The following is a 19149-nucleotide window of genomic DNA, read 5'->3' on the forward strand; positions in this document are numbered from 1 at the left end:
AAAAAAAAAAAAAAAAAAGAAAGAAAGAAAGAAAATTTGAAAGAATTAACAACAAAAAAGGCTTCTTGGAACTAGTTTAGATTTTGTATCACAAATCCCTTTTTCTCCATACCTGTCCATAGGACCAGCAGAAGCAGGGTGCTTTTAGCCAGCAAGGCCAGCAATACACCTTCACTGTGCTACCTCAGGGGAACATCAACTCTCTAGCCTTGTACCATCATTTAGTTTGCAAAGATCTTGATCATCTCTCTGGTTCATAAAATATCACAGTGGTCTATTACACTGATGACAATATACTGATTGGACCTAGTGAGCAAGAATAACGACTATCATAGACTTATTGATAAGACATTTGGATTCAGAGGAGTAAATTAGACAAAAATTTATGGGCCTTCTCTGTGAAATTTTTTTATTTTTATTTTTATTTTTTATTTTTGAGACAAAGTCCAGTCACGCCACACTGGAGTGCAGTGACGTGATTTCAGCTCATCGCAGTCTTGACCTCCTGGGATCAAGTGATCCTCTCACCTCAGCTTCCAAGTACCTGGAACCACAGGCATGCACCACCACACCCAGACTTTCATAGAGATGAGGTCTCACTGTGTTTCCCAGGCTGGTCTGAAACTCTCTTTCCCCAGACATCCTTGACATTGCCCAATGGGCTCATGAACAAAGGGGCCATGGTGATAGGGATGGAGGTGCTCATGGGCTCAGCAACATGGACTTCCACTTGCCAAGGCCCAACTGGCTACGGCCCCTGCTGAGTGCCCAATCTGCCAGCAGTAGAGACCAACACTGAGCCCTCAAGATTGCATTATTCCCTGGGGTGATTAGCCAGCTATGGTACTAGGGGTCCATAGACTGGTACCAATCCATGGCCTGTTAGGAACTGGGCCACGTAGCAGGAGATGAGTGAGCATTACCACCTGAGCCTCCACCTCCTGTTAGATCAGTAGCGGCATTAGATCCTCATAGGAACATGAACCCTATAGTCAACTGTGCATGAGAGGAATCTAGGTTGTGTGTTGCTTAGGAATCTGATGCCTGGTGATCTGAGATGAAACAGTCTCATCCTAAAACCACCACGCCTCCACCAGCCATCTGTGGAAAAATTGTCTTCCACAGAATAGGTCCCTGGTGCCGAAAAGGTTGGGGACTGCTGCCTTACTGCATCTCTTAGTGTGACCCTGCTCTTTAATTAAGGTCAATGGGAAACTGCAACACCACCAGCCAGGCAGGACTACAAATGGCCCGCACTCTTCAGGAATGAAAGTTCGGGTCCCTCCACCCGGTAAAGAACCATGACCAGGGCCGGCCAAGGTGGCTCACACCTGTAATCCCAGTACTTTGGGAGGTCGAGGCAGGAGGATCATGAGGTCAGGAGTTTGAGACCAGCCTGACCAACATGGTGAAATCCCGTCTCTACTAAAAATACAAAAAAATTAGCCAGGCATGGTGGCAGGTGCTTGTAATCCCAGCTACTTAGTACTTAGCCTGGGGACAGAGTGAGACTCTGTCTCAAAAAAAAAAAAAAAAAAAAAAAAAAAAGAACCATGACCATGACCAGCTAAGGTGCTTGTTGAAGGCAAAGGGAATATTGAATGGGTATTCTGTAGTATAGGTTGTTTTAAAAACTGGATACAACCACATCGCCAGTTCCAGAAACAAAGACTATCATCATCAATCAGAATCTTTTCCCTTATTATTATTATTTTTTTTATTTTAGAGACAGAGTTTCACCATGTTGGCCAGACTAGTCTCGAACTCTTGACCTCAGGTGATCCACCTCGGCCTCCCAAAGTGCTGGATTTACAGGCGTGAGCCACCGCGCCTGGCCTTTTCCCTTATTTTTTATGAACATGCTTGTGCATATGTATACACATATTAAGCAAATATCTGTTTTCTTCTCTCTCTTTTCCCCTTATCGTGAAACATAAGGTGTATTGATTTCATATCAGTATTTAAGTATTGTTAATTTTACATCATAGTAATGAAATTATGGGGTACAGGAGAATAATAAACACCACTCAAGGAGTTTACCACCTCTTCTGGGGAAGAGATTAGTGCAGTTTTAGTCATATCATGTTGGGTGGAATTATAACCCTATCATCGTCTTTATTTGGAAGTTAAATGTGGTTTAAGAGTTGTGTAGGGCCGGGTGCAGTGGCTCACGCCTGTAATCCCAGCACTTTGGGATCAGGCGGATCACGAGGTCAGGAGATCAAAATCATCCTAACACGGTGAAACCCTGTCTCTACTAAAAATACGAAAACATTAGCCAGGTGTGATGACACGTTTCTGTAATCCCAGTTACTCAGAGGCCGAGGCAGGAGAATCGCTTGAACCCTGGGGGTGGAGGTTGTAGTGAGCTGAGATTGCGCCACTGCACTCCAGCCTGGTGACAGAGTGAGACTCCATCTCAAAAAAACAAAAAAAAAGAATTGCATATAGGTGCCAAGTTGACAAGGGCTGGACTTGGGATGGTTATTTTTATGGTCAACTTGAGTGAGCTAAGTGATGCCCACGTGGCTGGTAACACCTTGTTTCCGGGTGTGCCAGCGAGGGTATTTCTCGAATAGATTAGCATTTGTTTTTTTTTTTTTTTTTTTTTTTTTTTTTTTTTTTTTTTTTTTTTTTTTTTTTTTGAGACGGAGTTTCACTCTTGTTACCCAGGCTGGAGTGCAATGGCGCAATCTCGGCTCACCGCAACCTCCGCCTCCTGGGTTCAGGCAATTCTCCTGCCTCAGCCTCCTGAGTAGCTGGGATTACAGGCATGTGCCACCATGCCCAGCTGATTTTTTGTACTTTTAGTAGAGACGGGGTTTCACCATTTGACCAGGATGGTCTCGATCTCTTGAGCTCATGATCCACCCGCCTCGGCCTCCCAAAGTACTGGGATTACAGTAGATTAGCATTTGAACTGCTAGACTGAGTAAAGACGTGTCTATCCTTCCACCAATACCACAATCTTTTTTTTCTTTTTTTAAATATTGTTATTATTTTTTAATTTAAAAGAAAAAAGATAAAATTTCTGACACCTCCTGCTTAAAACCCAAAAGGTCAGAAGGATCGTGAGGCCCCGCTTTCACGGTCTGTATTCGTACTGAAAATCAAGATCAAGCGAGCTTTTGCCCTTCTGCCCCACGGGAGGTTTCTGTCCTCCCTGAGCCCGCCTTAGTTTTTTTTTTTACACACAGAGTCTCACTTTGTCACCCGGGCTGAGTGCAGTGGCATGATCGTGGGCCACTTCAGCCTCGACCTCCCCAGGCTCAGGTACTCCTCCCAGGCTGCCCTCCCAAGTAGCTGGAATCAGAGGCACACACCACAAACCTGGCTAATATCTTTATTATTATTATTCGTAGAGGTGATGGTCTCCCTGAGTTGCCCCGCCTGGTCTCAAACTCTTGGGCTCAAGCTATCCCCTGTTTTGGCCTCCCAAAATGCTGGAATTACAGGCGTGACTCATCACACCTGGCCCAATACTACAGTATTGATTACTGGTGCTTACAGTAAGCCTTGAAGTTGGTAGAGTGTTTCTCCCACTTTATTCTATTCACCAGATCTTTGTCGATACCACCCGGGCTAGAGGAGCAGAGATGCCTCGTTACTGCTCCACATGTGATGTTCACCACCAGTGATGGGGAGGGGAGCTTATTATCAATGGGTGGGGTAATAGTTCTGATTAGGTTTCTTCTGACACCCCCAACAGGGGTGAACAAGGGAGCCTTGTTACCACAGAGTGGGGCAGAGGGTCAGACTCCCCACTCAGCCTGGAAGGCTAGGTTCCCCACTTGGGCTTTGCTGGCAATGGGGTGGCGTTTAGCTGGATTCGAGTGGTGATTCTCTGAAAGTTTTCTTTCTTGGTAGGCTGCACCTTTCCTGGTCCTTTCGCCGGAGCGAGGAGACTTTCTTTGGAACGTTTCTGCGGCACATGTTACTGCCTTCTGCTGCACTGAGTCTGGAATATACAGGTTGATTATCTATCCCTTATCTGAAATGCTCAGACCAGAAGTGTTTTAGATTTTTTTCAGATTTTGGAATATTTGCATATAAATATAATGAGATGTGAGATGTCGTGGGGATGGGACCCAAGTCTAACCACAGAAGTCATGCATGTTCTTTTTTTTTTGAGATGGAGTCTTGCTTTGTCGCCGAGGCTGAAGTGCAGGGGCGTGATCTCGGTTCACTGCAAACTTTGCCTCTTGGTTCAAGTGATTCACCTGCTTCAGCCTCCTGTGTAGCTGGGATTACAGGCACTCACCACTATGCCCTGCTAAATCTTTTTGTATTTTTAGTAGAGATGGTGTTTCACCATGTTGGCCACGCTTGTCTTGAACTCCTGACCTCAGGTAATCTGCCTGCCTCGGCTCAATCTGTAGGAAGTAACAAGAAAACCCAGATAACTCAACCTCTGTGTTGTTCCTTGCATCTTGAGATTCCTAGAGGGTTTATCTTCTTCCGTCTTTCCTAGTCTGCTTATGTTCTCTGTGCATATACTCTATAGGGTTTTTTATTTTTACTGACTGGGAAGAAAAAGTATTTCTACTCCATTTTTCCAGATGCAGAAACCAAAGTAATTTTTTTTTTTTGAGATAGAGTCTCGCCCCAGGCTAGAGTGTAATGGTGCAATCTCGGCTCACTGCAACCTCTGCCTCCTGGCTTCAAGTGATTCTCCTATCTCAGCTTCTCGAGTATCTGGGACTACAGGCGAGCGCCACCACGCCCTGCTAATTTTTATATATATATATTTTTTTTCATTCAAGAGAATTAAATCGTTTATTGATTACACATGATAATGGATGATACACAAGCTTCATTCCCATCTATAATTTTATCTGGTACCATTATTCAATTTAGATATATTGCATAGGATGTGCCAACAATCATCTTTATAACCAATAATTCCATGATTTTGCTTGGGTAATCCCTTTTAATCGTGAACTTCAGGTCACAACAGTAACTATTAGTTCAACTACACCAAGGGTGCTGAAGACAGTGGCTTCTCCACCCAAGCAGGTTGTATATAAATTCCAAATAGAAGCTGGCATCACCCTGAAGGAATTCTAACTTCACACTGTTGGGGAAATTTACCAAGATGGCTTCAGAGTAGACTAACTTTACACAGCACATTTAAAAAAAAGATATTTATTCAGCGTCACGATCAGACTATTACATTTAGCAATCAACAGCATGGGTGCGAAAAAAAAAGAAAAAGAAAAAGAAAAAAAATCTACATTAAAACCCTTTGTTGGAATGCTTTACACTTTCCACAGAACAGAAACTAAAATAACCTGTTATACAATCAGTCACAAATACAGTCCTCGAGTTTTTTGCCCATACACATGAGTATTGTCTAAAACATGTCTTCTTAGCAGCTAGGCCCTGCCACCACTGTGCTTGGCTGAGTTCACAAATCTGTTGTAACCTGTAGCTTCCCTGTCACTTCTCTGGCTCTCTTCTCTTGCTAAGCTTTGTTTCCTAATTAAAATCTCTGCCACTGCCATAGCTACTGCTGCTACTGGAACCTCCATAGCCACCTTGGTTTCGTGGTTTGGCAAAGTATTGGCCGCCACCACCATAGGGGCCAGAGCTTCTGCCTCCAAAGTTTCCTCCCTTCATGGGTCCAAAATTTGAAGATTGATTGTTGTAATTGCCAAAATCATTGTAGCTTCCACCACCTCCAAAATTGCCTCCATCATTACCAAATCCATTATAGCCATCCCCACTGCCACCATATCCACCACCACCACGGCTGCCACCAAAGCCACCACAACCACTGAAGTTTCCTCCGCGACCAAAGTTGTCATTCCCACCGAAACCACCTCCACGACCACCACCAAAGTTTCCAGAACCACTTCGACCTCTGGCTGGATGAAGCACTTGCCATCTCTTGCTCTGACAGGGCTTTCCTAACTTCACAGTCGTGGCCATTCACAGTATGGTATTTCTGAATGACAATCTTATCCACAGAGTCATGGTCATCAAAGGTTACAAAGGCAAAGCCCCTTTTCTTGCCACTGCCTCTGTCAGTCATGATTTCAGTTACTTCAATTTTTCCATACTGTTCAAAATAATGTCTTAGATGATGTTCTTCAGTGTCTTCTTTAATGCCACCAATGAATATTTTTTTCACAGTTAAGTGGGCACCTGGTCTTTGAGAATCTTCTCTTGGGACAGCTCTCTTTGGTTCCACAACTCTTCCATCCACTTTGTGTGGCCTTGCATTCATGGCTGCATCCACCTCCTCCACTGCTGCATACCTGACAAACCCAAAGCCCCTGGAGCGCTTGGTGTTTGGATCTCTCATTACCAGTCAGTGAGCATTCCCGTTGCTCAAAATGGCTCCTCAGGCTCTCATCAGTTGTTTCAAAGCTCAGCCCTCCAAATGAAGAGCTTTCTCAGCTGTTCCGGCTCTTTAGGAGACTGACTTAGACATGATCGCAGGGAGAAGAGAGACTTTAACGATGCTTCTTCGGCGGCGTCCACGGGCAAAAAAGCTAATTTTTATATTTTTAGTAGAGTTGGGGTTTCACCATGTTGGCCAGGATGGTCTCATGATCTGCCCAACTCGGCCTCCCAAAGTGCTGGGATTACAGGTGTAAGCCACCCCGCACCTGACCCAAAGTAATATATTTAAAAATGTGAACCAGGTGATGCCATTCCCTTGCTTAAAATTTTCCAAGGGATTCCCAATGCTATTAGAATAAAAGCCAAATTTCTAATTGGCCCAGCAGACTTCATATGTCTTGCGGACCTCATGTGGTGTAGCCTCAGCCTCCTGGTCTGACATCCCATGCACATATTTCTTTTTTGTTTTTTTGAGATGGAGTCTCACTGTGTCTCCCAGGCTGGAGTACTGTGGTGTGATCTCGGCTCACAACAATTTCCACCTCCTGGGCTCAAGCGATTCTCACAACTCAGGCTCCCGAGTAGCTGGGACTACAGGTGTGCACCACCATGCCTGGCTAATTTTTATATTATTAGTAGAGAAGGGGGTGGGGGTTTTACCATGTTCGCCAGGCTGGTCTCGAACTCCTGGCCTCAAAGTGATCTGCACGCCTTGGATTCCCAAACTGCTGGTATTACAGGCGAGAGCCACCACACCCAGGTGTATTTCCACTTTCTAAATAAGCCTCTTCTATTTTTCAGATAAGGTCACTGAGGCCCTGGGGTTAAATAGCTTTCCCAAGGTCATGCATGGTAAATGGCAGAGCTGGGATACTGACTCCGGCTGTCGGGCCCCGGAGCCTCTGCTCTTAACCATTAGGATGTACTCTTTTTCCCTTATGTTCCTGGGTGGTTTCTGAGCACCCAGACATTTAAAAACTGCTGCCCCACCCACTGGCTGGGAGACACCGCAAATGCCCGCCTCGGGGAAGAGCAGGATGAGGGTGGGCTGGGGAAGTGGAGAGGGGAGGCAGGCCCTAATTGAGGCCAGGGTTCCTAGTGCCTCCAGAGCTCATACGAAGGGAGAAGTAGAGTCAACACTGGTAATGCCTTTTTGCAGTTTTCAGTTCTTATCTTCCTGTTCTCCTTTGCAAATCTTGAGTTCAGCCTTTGGAACGCCGTCCAGGTGAGTCTGGATTCTTGGGCGGATCTGCCCTGGCTGGCTGGGTGGGTGTAGCTCTGCCTCTCAAGAAACCCAAGCAGCTCCCTTCCTCTGGGGCCTCAGTACAGAACACCTGCTCCCTCAGAGGCCTGGGGCTCTAGTGCCCAGGTTCACAATTGCTGCGTCTCCTTAGCTGATTTTGCCAAACCGCCTACACCCAGCTGCTTCCCAAGCTAAAGTTTGATTTCTCACTCTGTGTTCTCTAAACAATGGTTCTAATATGATCATGCTCAAGTATCAGCTGAGGAGCTTATTAAAAATGCAGATCTTGGCCAGGCAAGGTTCACACCTGTAATCCCAGCACTTGGGGTGTCGGAGGTGGGAGGATTACTTAGGACAGGAGTTGGAGGCCAGTCTGGGCAACATAGTGATCCTCTGTCTTTATGTTGTAATATTTTATAAAAATAAAAATAAAAAAATTAGTCAAGCATAGTGATGCACACCTGTAGTCCTAGCCACTCAGGAGGCTGAAGTGGGAGGATCGCTTGAGCCCAGAAGGTTGAGGCTGCAGTGAGCGGTGTTTGCATCACCGCGCTCCAGCCTGGACAACAGAGCAAGACCCTGTCTCTTAAAAAAAATGCAAATCTCAGACAATCTAGGAAATTGGAATCCTAGTGGGATATTTGATATTAAAGCAAATTTAAGAATTATTGAATTTTAGGAGTGACTGGTGTGTGTGTGTGTGTGTGTGTGTGTGTGTGTGTGTGTGTGTATTAAAGAATCCTTATCTTTCAGAGATACATGCTGAAATATTTTTCAAAGAAATAATATGTGTGGGATTTGCTTCCAAATAATCAGAAGTGGGTAGGGGAAGTGGGTGGGGTGTGGATGACAGAACATTCACTAACTGCTGTGGCCGAGTGAGGTGGACATGGGGGTTCCCTGTACTATTTTCTGTACTTTTGCAGGTGTTTTAATGCTTCCATACTAAAAAAGTTAAAAAAAACCATAAAGCATGCCCCTCACTCATTCTGGGGTACCTTCTAAGGCCCCCTGGAGGGGTGCGCAGGGGAGAATCCCTGCAGGGGATCTGTGCCGTCACTCTGGAGAAGCAAAGCTCATTCATAAAGATGCAGGTGGCTGTTGCAGCCGCCCCACCCCTGGGCAAGAGAAACTACCTAATTGGCTTGTTCTGCCCTGCCCACCCTCTGTCAAATAATAGGAAAAGACAAGACCCCTTCCAAAGCAAAAGGGCACATTTGCTTCTGTCTCTTTTTACCTGGGCCACAGTGGAAGCTGAATTTTAGCCATTGGGCATTTCATAGAGTCTTCTATTTTTCTTTGAAAGTAGAATGTTTTGGTTAATCGTTGATAGGATGGTGTGATTTTTCTATTTTCCAAAACTATTTTTATTTTTTCATTTTGTATTGTTTTTATTTTTGAGATGGAGCCTGGCTCTGTCACCCGGGCTGGAGTGCAGTGACTAGGCTCACTGCAACCTCTGCCTCCTGGGTTCAAGTGATTTTCCTGCCTCAGCCTCCTGAATAGCTGGGATTACAGGCGGGCGCCACCGCGCTCTGCTCATTTCTTTTTGTATTTTTAGTACAGGCAGGATTTCACCATGTTGGCCAGGTTAGTCTCAAACAACCGACCTCAAATGATCCACCTGCCTCAGCCTCCCAAAGTGCTGGAATTACCCGCGTGAGCCACCGAGGCCCTGGCCCCCAAAACTATTTTTAAATGTTATTTTGTTTTTACAAGTTAAAGGGATGTTTTGGTTTGCCGGGGTCCTTCTAAAGCCTCAAGAATCTTGTCCTCAACCCTCAGCTTCCTGAGGGGCAAGTTACTTTCATTAGAAAACAAATGAATGCTTCCTGCTGAGGACTTAAGGTCATGGCAGAGGGCACAGGGGGGCGGGGGCCGAGCGGGCTGGCTGGTGGGGCAGGTTTGTCCTCACCCACAACAGGTCTGTGTTGATACAACAGAGCCGCCTCCTGGCTCTTTGGGAGCCTGGGAGGAGAAGGAGCCGGGAGGGGCGCTGCGGGGAGGCCACCTGTGGATTCACCGGCTGCAGCCCCGCCCAGGACTGCTGGCAAGCCCGTAGGGCCGCCAGACTTGTGGCTCCCTGTTCCGTGCATCAGGTCGGGGAAACTACTGTCTACCCCAGACCCCCACCCAGGACCGGCCTGGAGGAAGCTGGGGTAAGAAGGGTGTTGATGCTGTGCTTTCGATCTGCATGAAGCGAATGCCTGGGGTCTCTGGTCTATGTTTGCTTGGCTGTAGTTACTAGACAGGGCAGTAGGAAAGCTTTGAATTCATCTTGAAGTCAAAAGGTACAGATATGGGGCCAAACCATTCACTTCTTGAGGGATGTTGTTTATCCTCTGGTCCACACATGGGAAAATGCTTCTGGAGCGCCCACTTTGTGGTCCTATTGACCTAGACTGGTGTGGGAGTGGAAACAGGGCATGCTTCTAGCCTCATGGATTTACTGGTTTGCGTGTGGACAATCCAGGGAGTTAAACAAGCGATTACAAATGATTGCTCTTCTGGGAGCATGTAGGAGGGGGCTCAGTTCCTTGGCGGTGCTGGGGGTGCCAGGGAAGGCTTGTGGAGGAACAAGATCCTTACATGGAGACTGGAGGAGTGATGGGTCATGCGGGACATGCGATGGATGGTGGAGAGGACAAGGTTGAGGTTCCAAACCCAGGGAAAGCCTGGGCAAAGGTCCTGAAGAGAATGGGAGCTGGGGAGAAACGCGGGGTCCCTGGAGAGGCCACAGCTGAAGGAGAACACAGAGGAAGCCAGATCCTGCAGCCTTCGGCTGGGCAGCTTGAGGACGTTGGAGTTGGTCTTGTGGGGAACCGGGACAATGGATCAGCCCAGGAGATACTCTGTACATGATCAAATTAAATCGACTCTGGAGGTGTGGAAGTTCTTCCAGAAGGTTGACTTGGGGGGAACAGTGTGGCTTGGCAGCAGGAAGGCCATCAGGATCTTTGGGAATAGCTTCTATACCCTCCTTCTGCCCTTGGCTCTCATATGGCCTTCAATTGAGCCATTGGAAAGAGCTTCCTTCCAACCCCTGGGAGGTATCCTTCCCTGCCGCCTGTCACCCAAGTGACACTAGAGGCAGTCCAACGGGCAGCATGACTTTGATTAAGGTCTATTAAGGAGTGGATAAATGTTCAGGAGTGAGAAACTGCTACACCCCAGGGTTTGGAATGCATTGATTGCTGTTGGGAAGCCTCTGACGCACTGGGGCTGGGCTTCCTGGCTGTGTATGCTGTGTGCGGGCTGGTGGCACTGGCTTGGAGACCATCTCCCAGTTTCATAGTTAAACCCTGGACGTGCCATCTATTACAGCATGGTGGATGTTTTAATCTATTTCAGTCTATATGTTTGAGATTCCCCTTTCAGGAGTGTTTAAGTCTTAGTTTTTTTTTTTTTTTTTTTTTTTTTTTAATCAGCAGTGTCGATACGCACTAAGACTGTATGTGGAACTGTATCTTGCAGGTCAGTTTTGGCTAACCTAATTCACAGCATTCCCCTCCCCCACCCACCCGTGGGATGTATAGGACATACAGATTTATTCCTGCTGACTGCGAAGGGCTCTATTTAATCATTCTCCTATTGATGGATACCTAGGTTACGTCCATTTATTATAACGATTACATACGATGTTATAAGAAACATCCTCGTTCGTCTGTTTCTCCCTACATATCCAGGCCTATCTGGATAAATAGCAGTGGAAATCTTGATTTGTGGATATGAGGGATATACGATATGATAGACACTGATAAATTGCTCTCTGAAAAAGCTATAAAGAATTTACACTTTAACGTTGGATATACCCAGTGGGCATATGGATTAACCAAACCTTGTTCTGATGACAAAAACTATTTTTCCTGACTGGACAAATGGAGGACAAAGTATTCTGGAATCCAGAGTTGGTCGGATACCCAGGATTGAGTTCCGGAGTGACATTCTAGTGTATTAAAGGGCCTGTTTTCTCATACTCTCTACAACTCAAATCTTTAGTCATATTTTAAAATATTTTGCCAGCCGCATGCAGTGGCTCATGCCTGTAATCCCAGCATTTTGGGAGACCAGGGTAGGAGGATCACTTGAGTCCGGGAGTTCAATACCAGCCTTGGCAACGTAGCAAGATCCCGTCTCAACAAAAACAAATAAAAATTAGCCAGATGTGGTCATGCACACCTTTAGTCCCAGCTACATAGGAGGCTGAGGTAGGAGGATCTCTTGAGCCCAGGAGGTTGAGGCTGTAGTGAGTTGTGTTTGTGCCACTGCACTCCATCCTGGGTGACAGAACAAGACTGTGTTTCGAAAATAAAGTATAATATTTTGCCAGTCTGATGAAGGGCATAAAGTGCTAACTTGTTTATGTTTTTAGAATCAGGATAGCCGGGCATGGTGGTATGTACCTATAGTCCCAGCTACTCAGGAGGCTGAGATGGGTGGATTACCTGAGCCTGGGAGGTAGAGGCTGCAGTGAGCCAAAATTGCACCACTGCACTTCAGCCCTGGGCAACAGAGTGAGACCCTGTCTCAAAAAAAGAAAAAAAAGTCTCCCCAAATCAGGAGTGATTCCTAATGCATTTATTTTCCCTGTTGGATTTTAATTTATCTTAAATTAAACATTTCATCCAGGCTGGGTGTGGTGGCTCATGCCTGTAATCTCAGCACTTTGGGAGGCTAAGGTGGGAGGATCACCTGAGGTCAAGAGTTCTAAGCCAGCCTGACCAACATGGAGAAACCCCTTCTCTACTAAAAATACAAAATTAGCCGGGCGTGGTGGTGCATGCCTGTAATCCCAGCTACTTGGGAGGCTGAGGCAGGAGAATCTGGGAGGCAGAGTTTGCCCTGAGCGGAGATCACGCCATTGCACTCCAGCCTGGGCAACAAGAGCGAAATTCTGTCTTAAAAAAAAATTTGTCCTAAGGTTTTCACCCATTGATTACCTTAAATGTTAATATCTTTTTCTCCTATAGACCGAGGCTGGGTCAAGATGTCGTCTGTGTTTCGAAGCGAGGAGATGTGTTTGTCGCAACTGTTTCTCCAGGTGGAAGCTGCATATTGCTGTGTGGCTGAGCTCGGAGAGCTGGGATTGGTTCAGTTCAAAGATGTAGGTACTGAGTTCTTTGGAGATAAGAGGAAGGCAGGGGCGGGAGTAGATAACTCTTGCACAACACTTCTTTGTGGTGAACAGTAGCCATTTTGTAGAGAGAGGAGCCGTGAGCTGAAATTGATGAAATTCTGTAGTTCTAGTGCTTCTTGCTGGGATTTGTCGTGACCAGGCAAGTCATTAAAAAATGTGTTACTCCTCCCTCCATGTCTGTCTCCTCTGTAGGAATATCTTGAAGCTCTAATGCAATCACTACATTCTAGATGTCATGGAATTTTTTTTTCTTGTGTAGCATCTTCAAACATTGAATATAGCCAATGAGTATATGGATTACCAAACCTTGTTCTAACCATAAAAACTATTTTTCCTGACTACACAGGTGGAGGACAAAGCATTCTGGAATCCAGAGTTGGTTGTAATACCCAGGGTTGAGGTTCAGAGTGATATTCTAGGGTTAGGGTGTCTTGATTATGACATTGGAGTATCATTTCCCAGGGGCAGTTTAGATCCTCACCAAGCTCTTAGTCTAATTTAGAAAATCAGTCTTTCTTTACTTCTTCACTAAGGTCAAGGTCAGAGCTAAGCTCCTGCAGGGAAGGATCATATCTTGTTCTTCACATCCCTAGTTCTTCACAGGACCTCATATGAGGCAGGTCCTCAATAACATTTATTGAGCTGAGCTGAGAGTTGAAGTTTTGTTTGTGACTGTGATACATTACATGGAGCTGTGTGGTCTTCAAGGCCTGGTCGTTTCCATGACCCCGTTGAGGATTTTCAGACTCATTTAGATAGCCAAGCCAGAGAAATAAGGTAAACTTAGATGAGGGAGGTCCTTCCTCCCTCCCTCCCTCCCTCCCTCCCTCCCTCCCTCCTTCCTTCCTTCCTTCCTTTGACAGATACATGATTTGAAAGATACATGATTTGAAAATGAATATGACTTTCTCCCATGCTGTGGAATTTTTTACTTTCTTGATAGTGTCCTTGGATGCACAAAAATTTTAAATTTTGATTAAATCCAAAAAATTTTTTTTTTGAGGCAGTGTTTTGCTGTGTCTCCCATGCTAGAGTGCCGTGGCACAATCATGGCTCATTGTAGCCTTGACCTCCCAGGCTCAAGCCATCCTCCTGCCTCAGCCCCCTGAGTAGCTGGGACTACAAGTGTGTGCTACCACGCTCGGTTAATTTTGTAGTTTTTTGTAGAGACAGGGACTCGCTATGTTGCCCAGGTTGGTCTCGAACTCCTGGGTTTAAGCGATCCACCAGCCTCGACCTCCCAAAGTGTTGGGATTACAGGCATGAGCCACTGCACCTAGCCAGGACTTTGTTTCTTTTTTTTTTGAGACGGAGTTTCACTCTCGTTACCCAGGCTGGAGTGCAATGGCGCGATCTCGGCTCACCGCAGCCCCCACCTCCTGGGTTCAGGCAATTCTCCTGCCTCAGCCTCCTGAGTAGCTGGGATTACAGGCACGCGCCACCATGCCCAGCTAATTTTTGTATTTTTAGTAGAGACGGGGTTTCACCATGTTGACCAGGATGGTCTCGATCTCTTGACCTCGTGATCCACCCGCCTCGGCCTCCCAAAGTGCTGGGATTACAGGCGTGAGCCACCGTGCCCGGCTGAGGACTTTGTTTCTTTTAGAAACGGTAGGGTGAAAGTTGAAGCATTTGGGCGATTGAGTATAAAACACCAAGGCGTGTTTCGCCTGTAACTCACCTGTCTTGTGCATGGAAGTATGTATTCCTAAGATAATTCCAGCAACTTCTCTAGCATTAAAAAGATAATACAATAACCAAAAGGGGGCTGTGTGCGGTGGCTCACGTCTGTAATCCCAGCACTTTGGGAGGCTGAGGTGGGCAGATCACCTGAGGTCAGTAGCTTGAGACCAGCCTGGCCAACATGGTGAAACCCCATCTCTACTAAAAATATAAAAATTAGCCGGACGTGGTGGTGGGTGCATGTAATCTCAGCTATTCGGGAGCAGAATCGCATGAACCCAGGAGGTGGAAGCTGCTGTGAGCTGAGATCGCACTACTACACTCCAGCCTGGGTGACCAGTGAAATTCCGTCTCAAAAGAAAACAAAAAAAACAAAAAACAAACCAAAAGGAACATATTGGCAGCTGTTGCTACTAATGTGTGTCTTATGATTTTTCCTCCCCTAGTTAAATATGAATGTGAACAGCTTTCAAAGGAAATTTGTGAATGAAGTCAGAAGGTGTGAATCACTGGAGAGAATCCTCCGTAAGCCAATTTTTTTTGCTTACTGTTCAAATGTGAACTGGCAAGGGGGTCCAGAGTTTGCACATTAACAAATGTGGCCCTATTTGCAATACTTTTTGAGGTGGTCCTGGAGGCCCACCTGGAGGGAATGGGGAGGCTGGGGGTGGGATCCAGGAGCTGTGGCAGCTCCTTGGACAATTTAGGCAGCTGAGGTGAGCGAAAGGCACACATCTTGCTTGAACTCGTTTCTTAGTCATGAGGAAACACAGTCACCTTGGGGTTTCTGGTGGGTTTTCATTCCTCAGGTTTTCTGGAAGATGAGATGCAAAATGAGATTGCAGTTCAGTTGCCTGAGAAATGCACACTGACCCCGCTCCCACGGGAAATGATTACCCTGGAGGTAAGTTCTTCTCCACTTTGCTGGCCTCCCAGGCTAAGGACAGCCATGAAGCCTGTCTCCTTGAAAGCTCTGAGAGCCGCTCGCAGGTCCTGTGCCTGGTTGCTGAAGGCACGGGGGGCGGCAGGCTTGCATGACTGTCCTCTTCTCAGGGTTATGGCCCCAGGAAAATCCCAGTGTGCAGTTTTTAAGTCTGGAGAGAGCTGTTTTCCTTTCTCAGCATATCCTGAGGGAAGCTTAGCCCACTTTGAGGAGTGATTGCTTTTGTGGGCTTATGATTCTTACAGGCAGTGGAGTCATCTATGGGGTTCTGCTGAATGGACTGACTGTGGCTTAAGGGATGTTTTCTCATTCTCTGTCTGGGGAAGCAGCTGATGAGTTGGACCCATTCTAGATGGAGGCTGCTCCTCTGACTGGCTTCTGTAGGTCAACTGGGAGAAGACTTCCATTTTCAAGGACATCTCAGCTGCTGGGGCTCTCCCTTTTTCCTTTCCTTCTCTATTCCCTTCCCTTCTGTCTTTTATAAAACACTGAATACTGGCTGGGCGTGGTGGCTCACCTCTGTAATCCCACCACTTTAGGAGGCCAAGGTGGGCAGATCATGAGGTCATGAGTTCCAGATCTCCCTGGCCAACATGGTGAAACCCTGTCTCTACTAAATGTACAAAAATTAGCTGGGCATGGTGGCGGGTGCCTGTAATCCCAGCTACTTGGGAGGCTGAGGCACGAAAATCACTTGAATCATGGAGGCAGAGGTTGCAGCGAGCTGAGATCGCACCACTGCACTCCAGCCTGGGTGACAGAGAGAGATTCTGTCTAAAAAACAAACAAACAAAAAACACTGAATACCTGCCATGTGCGAGGTACCTTAGAGAGAAATAAACATGACCATGCCCTCCAAGAGCTTGTAGAGCAGATGGTGGGAACAGGAATGAGGGGCAGGGCTGGGAGAGGAAGTAAAGAGGTTGGCAGAACCAGACCATGGAGAACGCTGGGGGCTTAATTTAAAAAGCAGCTATTTTATCCTCAGTGGTGGAACGGCTCATTCAGGGTATGGGCAAGTAGGCAAGGCTTCACTGAGCTGAGCCTTTTCTCTGGCTGGGATTTTTTTTTCTTTGAAGATAACTTCAAATTCTTGGAAAATTTAAAGCCATCAGTAGTATAAATTTTGATACTCACATCAAAATATTAGATTGCCATCTTGTAGAAAATATTTTGGACCTTGTCATATTTCTTTTGAGACGGAGTCTTGCTCTGTTGCCCAGGCTGGAGTGCAGTGGTGTGATCTCAGCTTACTGCAACTTCTGCTTCCCGGGCTGAAGCGATTCTCCTGCCTTAGCCTCCTAAGTAGCTGGGATTATGGGCATATGCCACCACACCCCATTAATTTTTGTATTTTTAGGAGAGACAGGGTTTTACCATGTTGTCCAGGCTGGTCTTGAACTCCTGACCTCAGGTGGTCTTACTGCCTCGGCCTCCCAAAGTGCTGGGATTACAAATGTGAGCCACCGTGCCTGGCCTATTTACTGATTTTTACTGTATTACAAGTTAAAATGGAAAAGTATGTAAAATATTAATGTATTAATTCAATTGAAAATAACAATAAGATCTCATTATATACTAACATTTTTTAAATGAAAAATGACTCTTTTCCAAGACAAAAACACTTTCATGAGAAAGGTGGCATTGTTTGTGAATTTTTTAAGTGCTTAGCTCATAGGCACTGCTTTCTCACACCTGCTTCTAATTTAAATCGTTGGTGATATGTTGTTTTTATTGAAGTAGTGGAAGGTAATCCAGCCTTACACAGATAAGTAGTTGGAAAAGCAAGGAATATTTTAATCGACTTTTCAAATAATTGTGGATATTCTTCTCTGATACTACACTGAAACTTGACGAGCATAGAGCCTGTCTTGATTTTGTTAAACAGGTAACAAGTGCTTTTGTTTTCAAATTGAGTTGGCTATAGTACTTTAAAAAAGGAATTCATCCAACTGGGTTTAGTTTTGGCTGATTTCAACTATGCCAAGGCACACACATTTTCAAGTTTCACCACTTTGAGTTTAAAAGATTTTATTTTGACTGAATAATAACTAATAAGATTTTCTGGGTGGGGGGAGCTAAAATTTGATTGAATGGCCCTTTTTTAAACTTTTTTGTGAAATTCATTGTTTTGGTCTTTGTTTATCTTTTTTTTTTTGAGACAGAGTCCTGCTCTGTTGCCCAGGCTAGAACGCAGTGGCACAATCTCGGCTCACTGCAACCTCTGCCCTGTGAGGTTCAAGCGATTCTCCTGCCTCAGCCTCCTGAGTAGCTGGGATTACAGGCATGCACCACCATGCCCAGCTAATGTTTTTGTACTCTTAGTAGAGATGGGGTTTTGCCCTGTTGGCCAGGCTGGTAATTTCCAACCTCAGGTGATCTGCCCACCTTGGCCTCCCAAAGTGCAGGGATTACAGGTGTGAGCCACCTCACCTGGCTAATGTTTATTTTTTATCTCTTTGGTAAAGGTGTATCTTAGACTAAAAAAAATATCTAGCATATAGGCCGGGCTTAGTGGCTCATGCCTGTAATCTCAGCAATTTGGGAAGCTGAGGCAGGTATATTGCTTGAGGTCAGGAATTTTGAGACCAGCCTGACCACCATGGTGAAACCCTATCTCTACCAGAAATACAAAGAAAAAATATATTAGCCAGGTGTGGTGGCTCATGCCTGTAATCCCAGCTACTCGGGAGGCTGAGGCAGGAGAATTGTTTGAACCCAGGAGGTGGAGGTTGCAGCGAACTGAGATCACCCCACTGTACTCCAGCCTGGGTGACAGAGTGGGACTGTGTCCCAAAAAAGAAAAAAAAAAATCCAGCAGGATATTTTAAGGTGTTAAAGCTCTACACATTTGTAGGAATAGTTGGATAAGGGGCAATCAGATGTGTGCACAAGTCTTTCCTTAGTGTTATTCTTCTGAATGCTATTTGCTGTAAAAATGAAATTAAAACAGCACCAGGGCTGGGCATGGTGGCTCATGCCCATCATCGCAAGATTTTGGGAGGCCAAGACGGGAGGATTGCTTGAGCTCAGGAGTTGGAGACCAGTCTGCCCAGCATAGTGAGACTCTGTCTCTACCAAAAAAAAAAAAAAAAAAAATTACCTGGATGTGGTGGTGTGTACCTGTGGTCCCAGCTACTTGGGAGGCTAAGGCAGGATATTGGGTAACAGAAGGTTGAGCCTGCAGTAAGCTGTGTTCACACCACTGCACCCAGCCTGGGCAACAGAGTACGACCCTGTCTCAAAACAAAAACAAAAACCACCACCATAAAATTAGGAGAGTATTATCTTTTACCATTCATTGTTCACTGGGATTGATTTGTTGGTTGATTGATATGACTAACCTGCAGTTAGCTGTGTTCCCCCAGCATTGCTAGAGTCGAATCCTTTGGCAAGATACACCAATGGGGCCGGGCGCGGTGGCTCACGCCTGTAATCCCAGCACTTTGGGAGGCCGAGGCGGGTGGATCACGAGGTCAAGAGATCGAGACCATCCTGGTCAACATGGTGAAACCCTGTCTCTACTAAAAATACAAAAATTCAGCTGGGCATGGTGGTGCGTGCCTGTAATCCCAGCTACTCAGGAGGCTGAGGCAGGAGAATTGCCTGAACCCAGGAGGCGGAGGTTGCGGTGAGCCGAGATTGCGCCATTGCACTCCAGCCTGGGCAACAAGAGCGAAACTCCGTCTCAAAAAACAAAAACAAAACAAAAAAAAAGATACACCAATGGCTCTGGGTCCCTGCCTTGTCAGTTTCTAAAGAGCCTTTTATAACAGTCCTAGAGGAAATACTAAT

General features: G+C 45.9%; 1 protein-coding gene and 1 pseudogene across 2 annotated transcripts in view; one reads left to right on the top strand and one right to left on the bottom strand.

Moving 5' to 3' along the window:
- Positions 1 to 4747: 4747 nt before the first annotated feature.
- LOC108286460 lies at positions 4748 to 9687 on the bottom strand (annotated as a pseudogene). The gene is made up of 2 exons (XR_001817930.2): positions 9615 to 9687; positions 4748 to 6497 (listed from the first exon to the last, which is right to left on the bottom strand). The product of XR_001817930.2 is annotated as a heterogeneous nuclear ribonucleoprotein A1-like (transcript).
- Positions 9520 to 19149, top strand: part of ATP6V0A4 (ATPase H+ transporting V0 subunit a4) — a 70790-nt gene continuing 61160 nt past the window's right edge. The window contains exons 1-4 of the mRNA XM_017504282.1: positions 9520 to 9750; positions 12562 to 12695; positions 14858 to 14936; positions 15221 to 15315. Of these exons, the coding sequence (XP_017359771.1) occupies positions 12579 to 12695; positions 14858 to 14936; positions 15221 to 15315 (291 nt within the window). The 5' untranslated portion in view covers positions 9520 to 9750; positions 12562 to 12578. The remainder of the gene's footprint in view (positions 9751 to 12561; positions 12696 to 14857; positions 14937 to 15220; positions 15316 to 19149) is intronic.

Source organism: Cebus imitator, unplaced genomic scaffold, assembly GCF_001604975.1.
Source record: "Cebus imitator isolate Cc_AM_T3 unplaced genomic scaffold, Cebus_imitator-1.0 Scaffold319, whole genome shotgun sequence".
Classification (NCBI taxonomy): Eukaryota; Metazoa; Chordata; class Mammalia; order Primates; family Cebidae; genus Cebus; species Cebus imitator.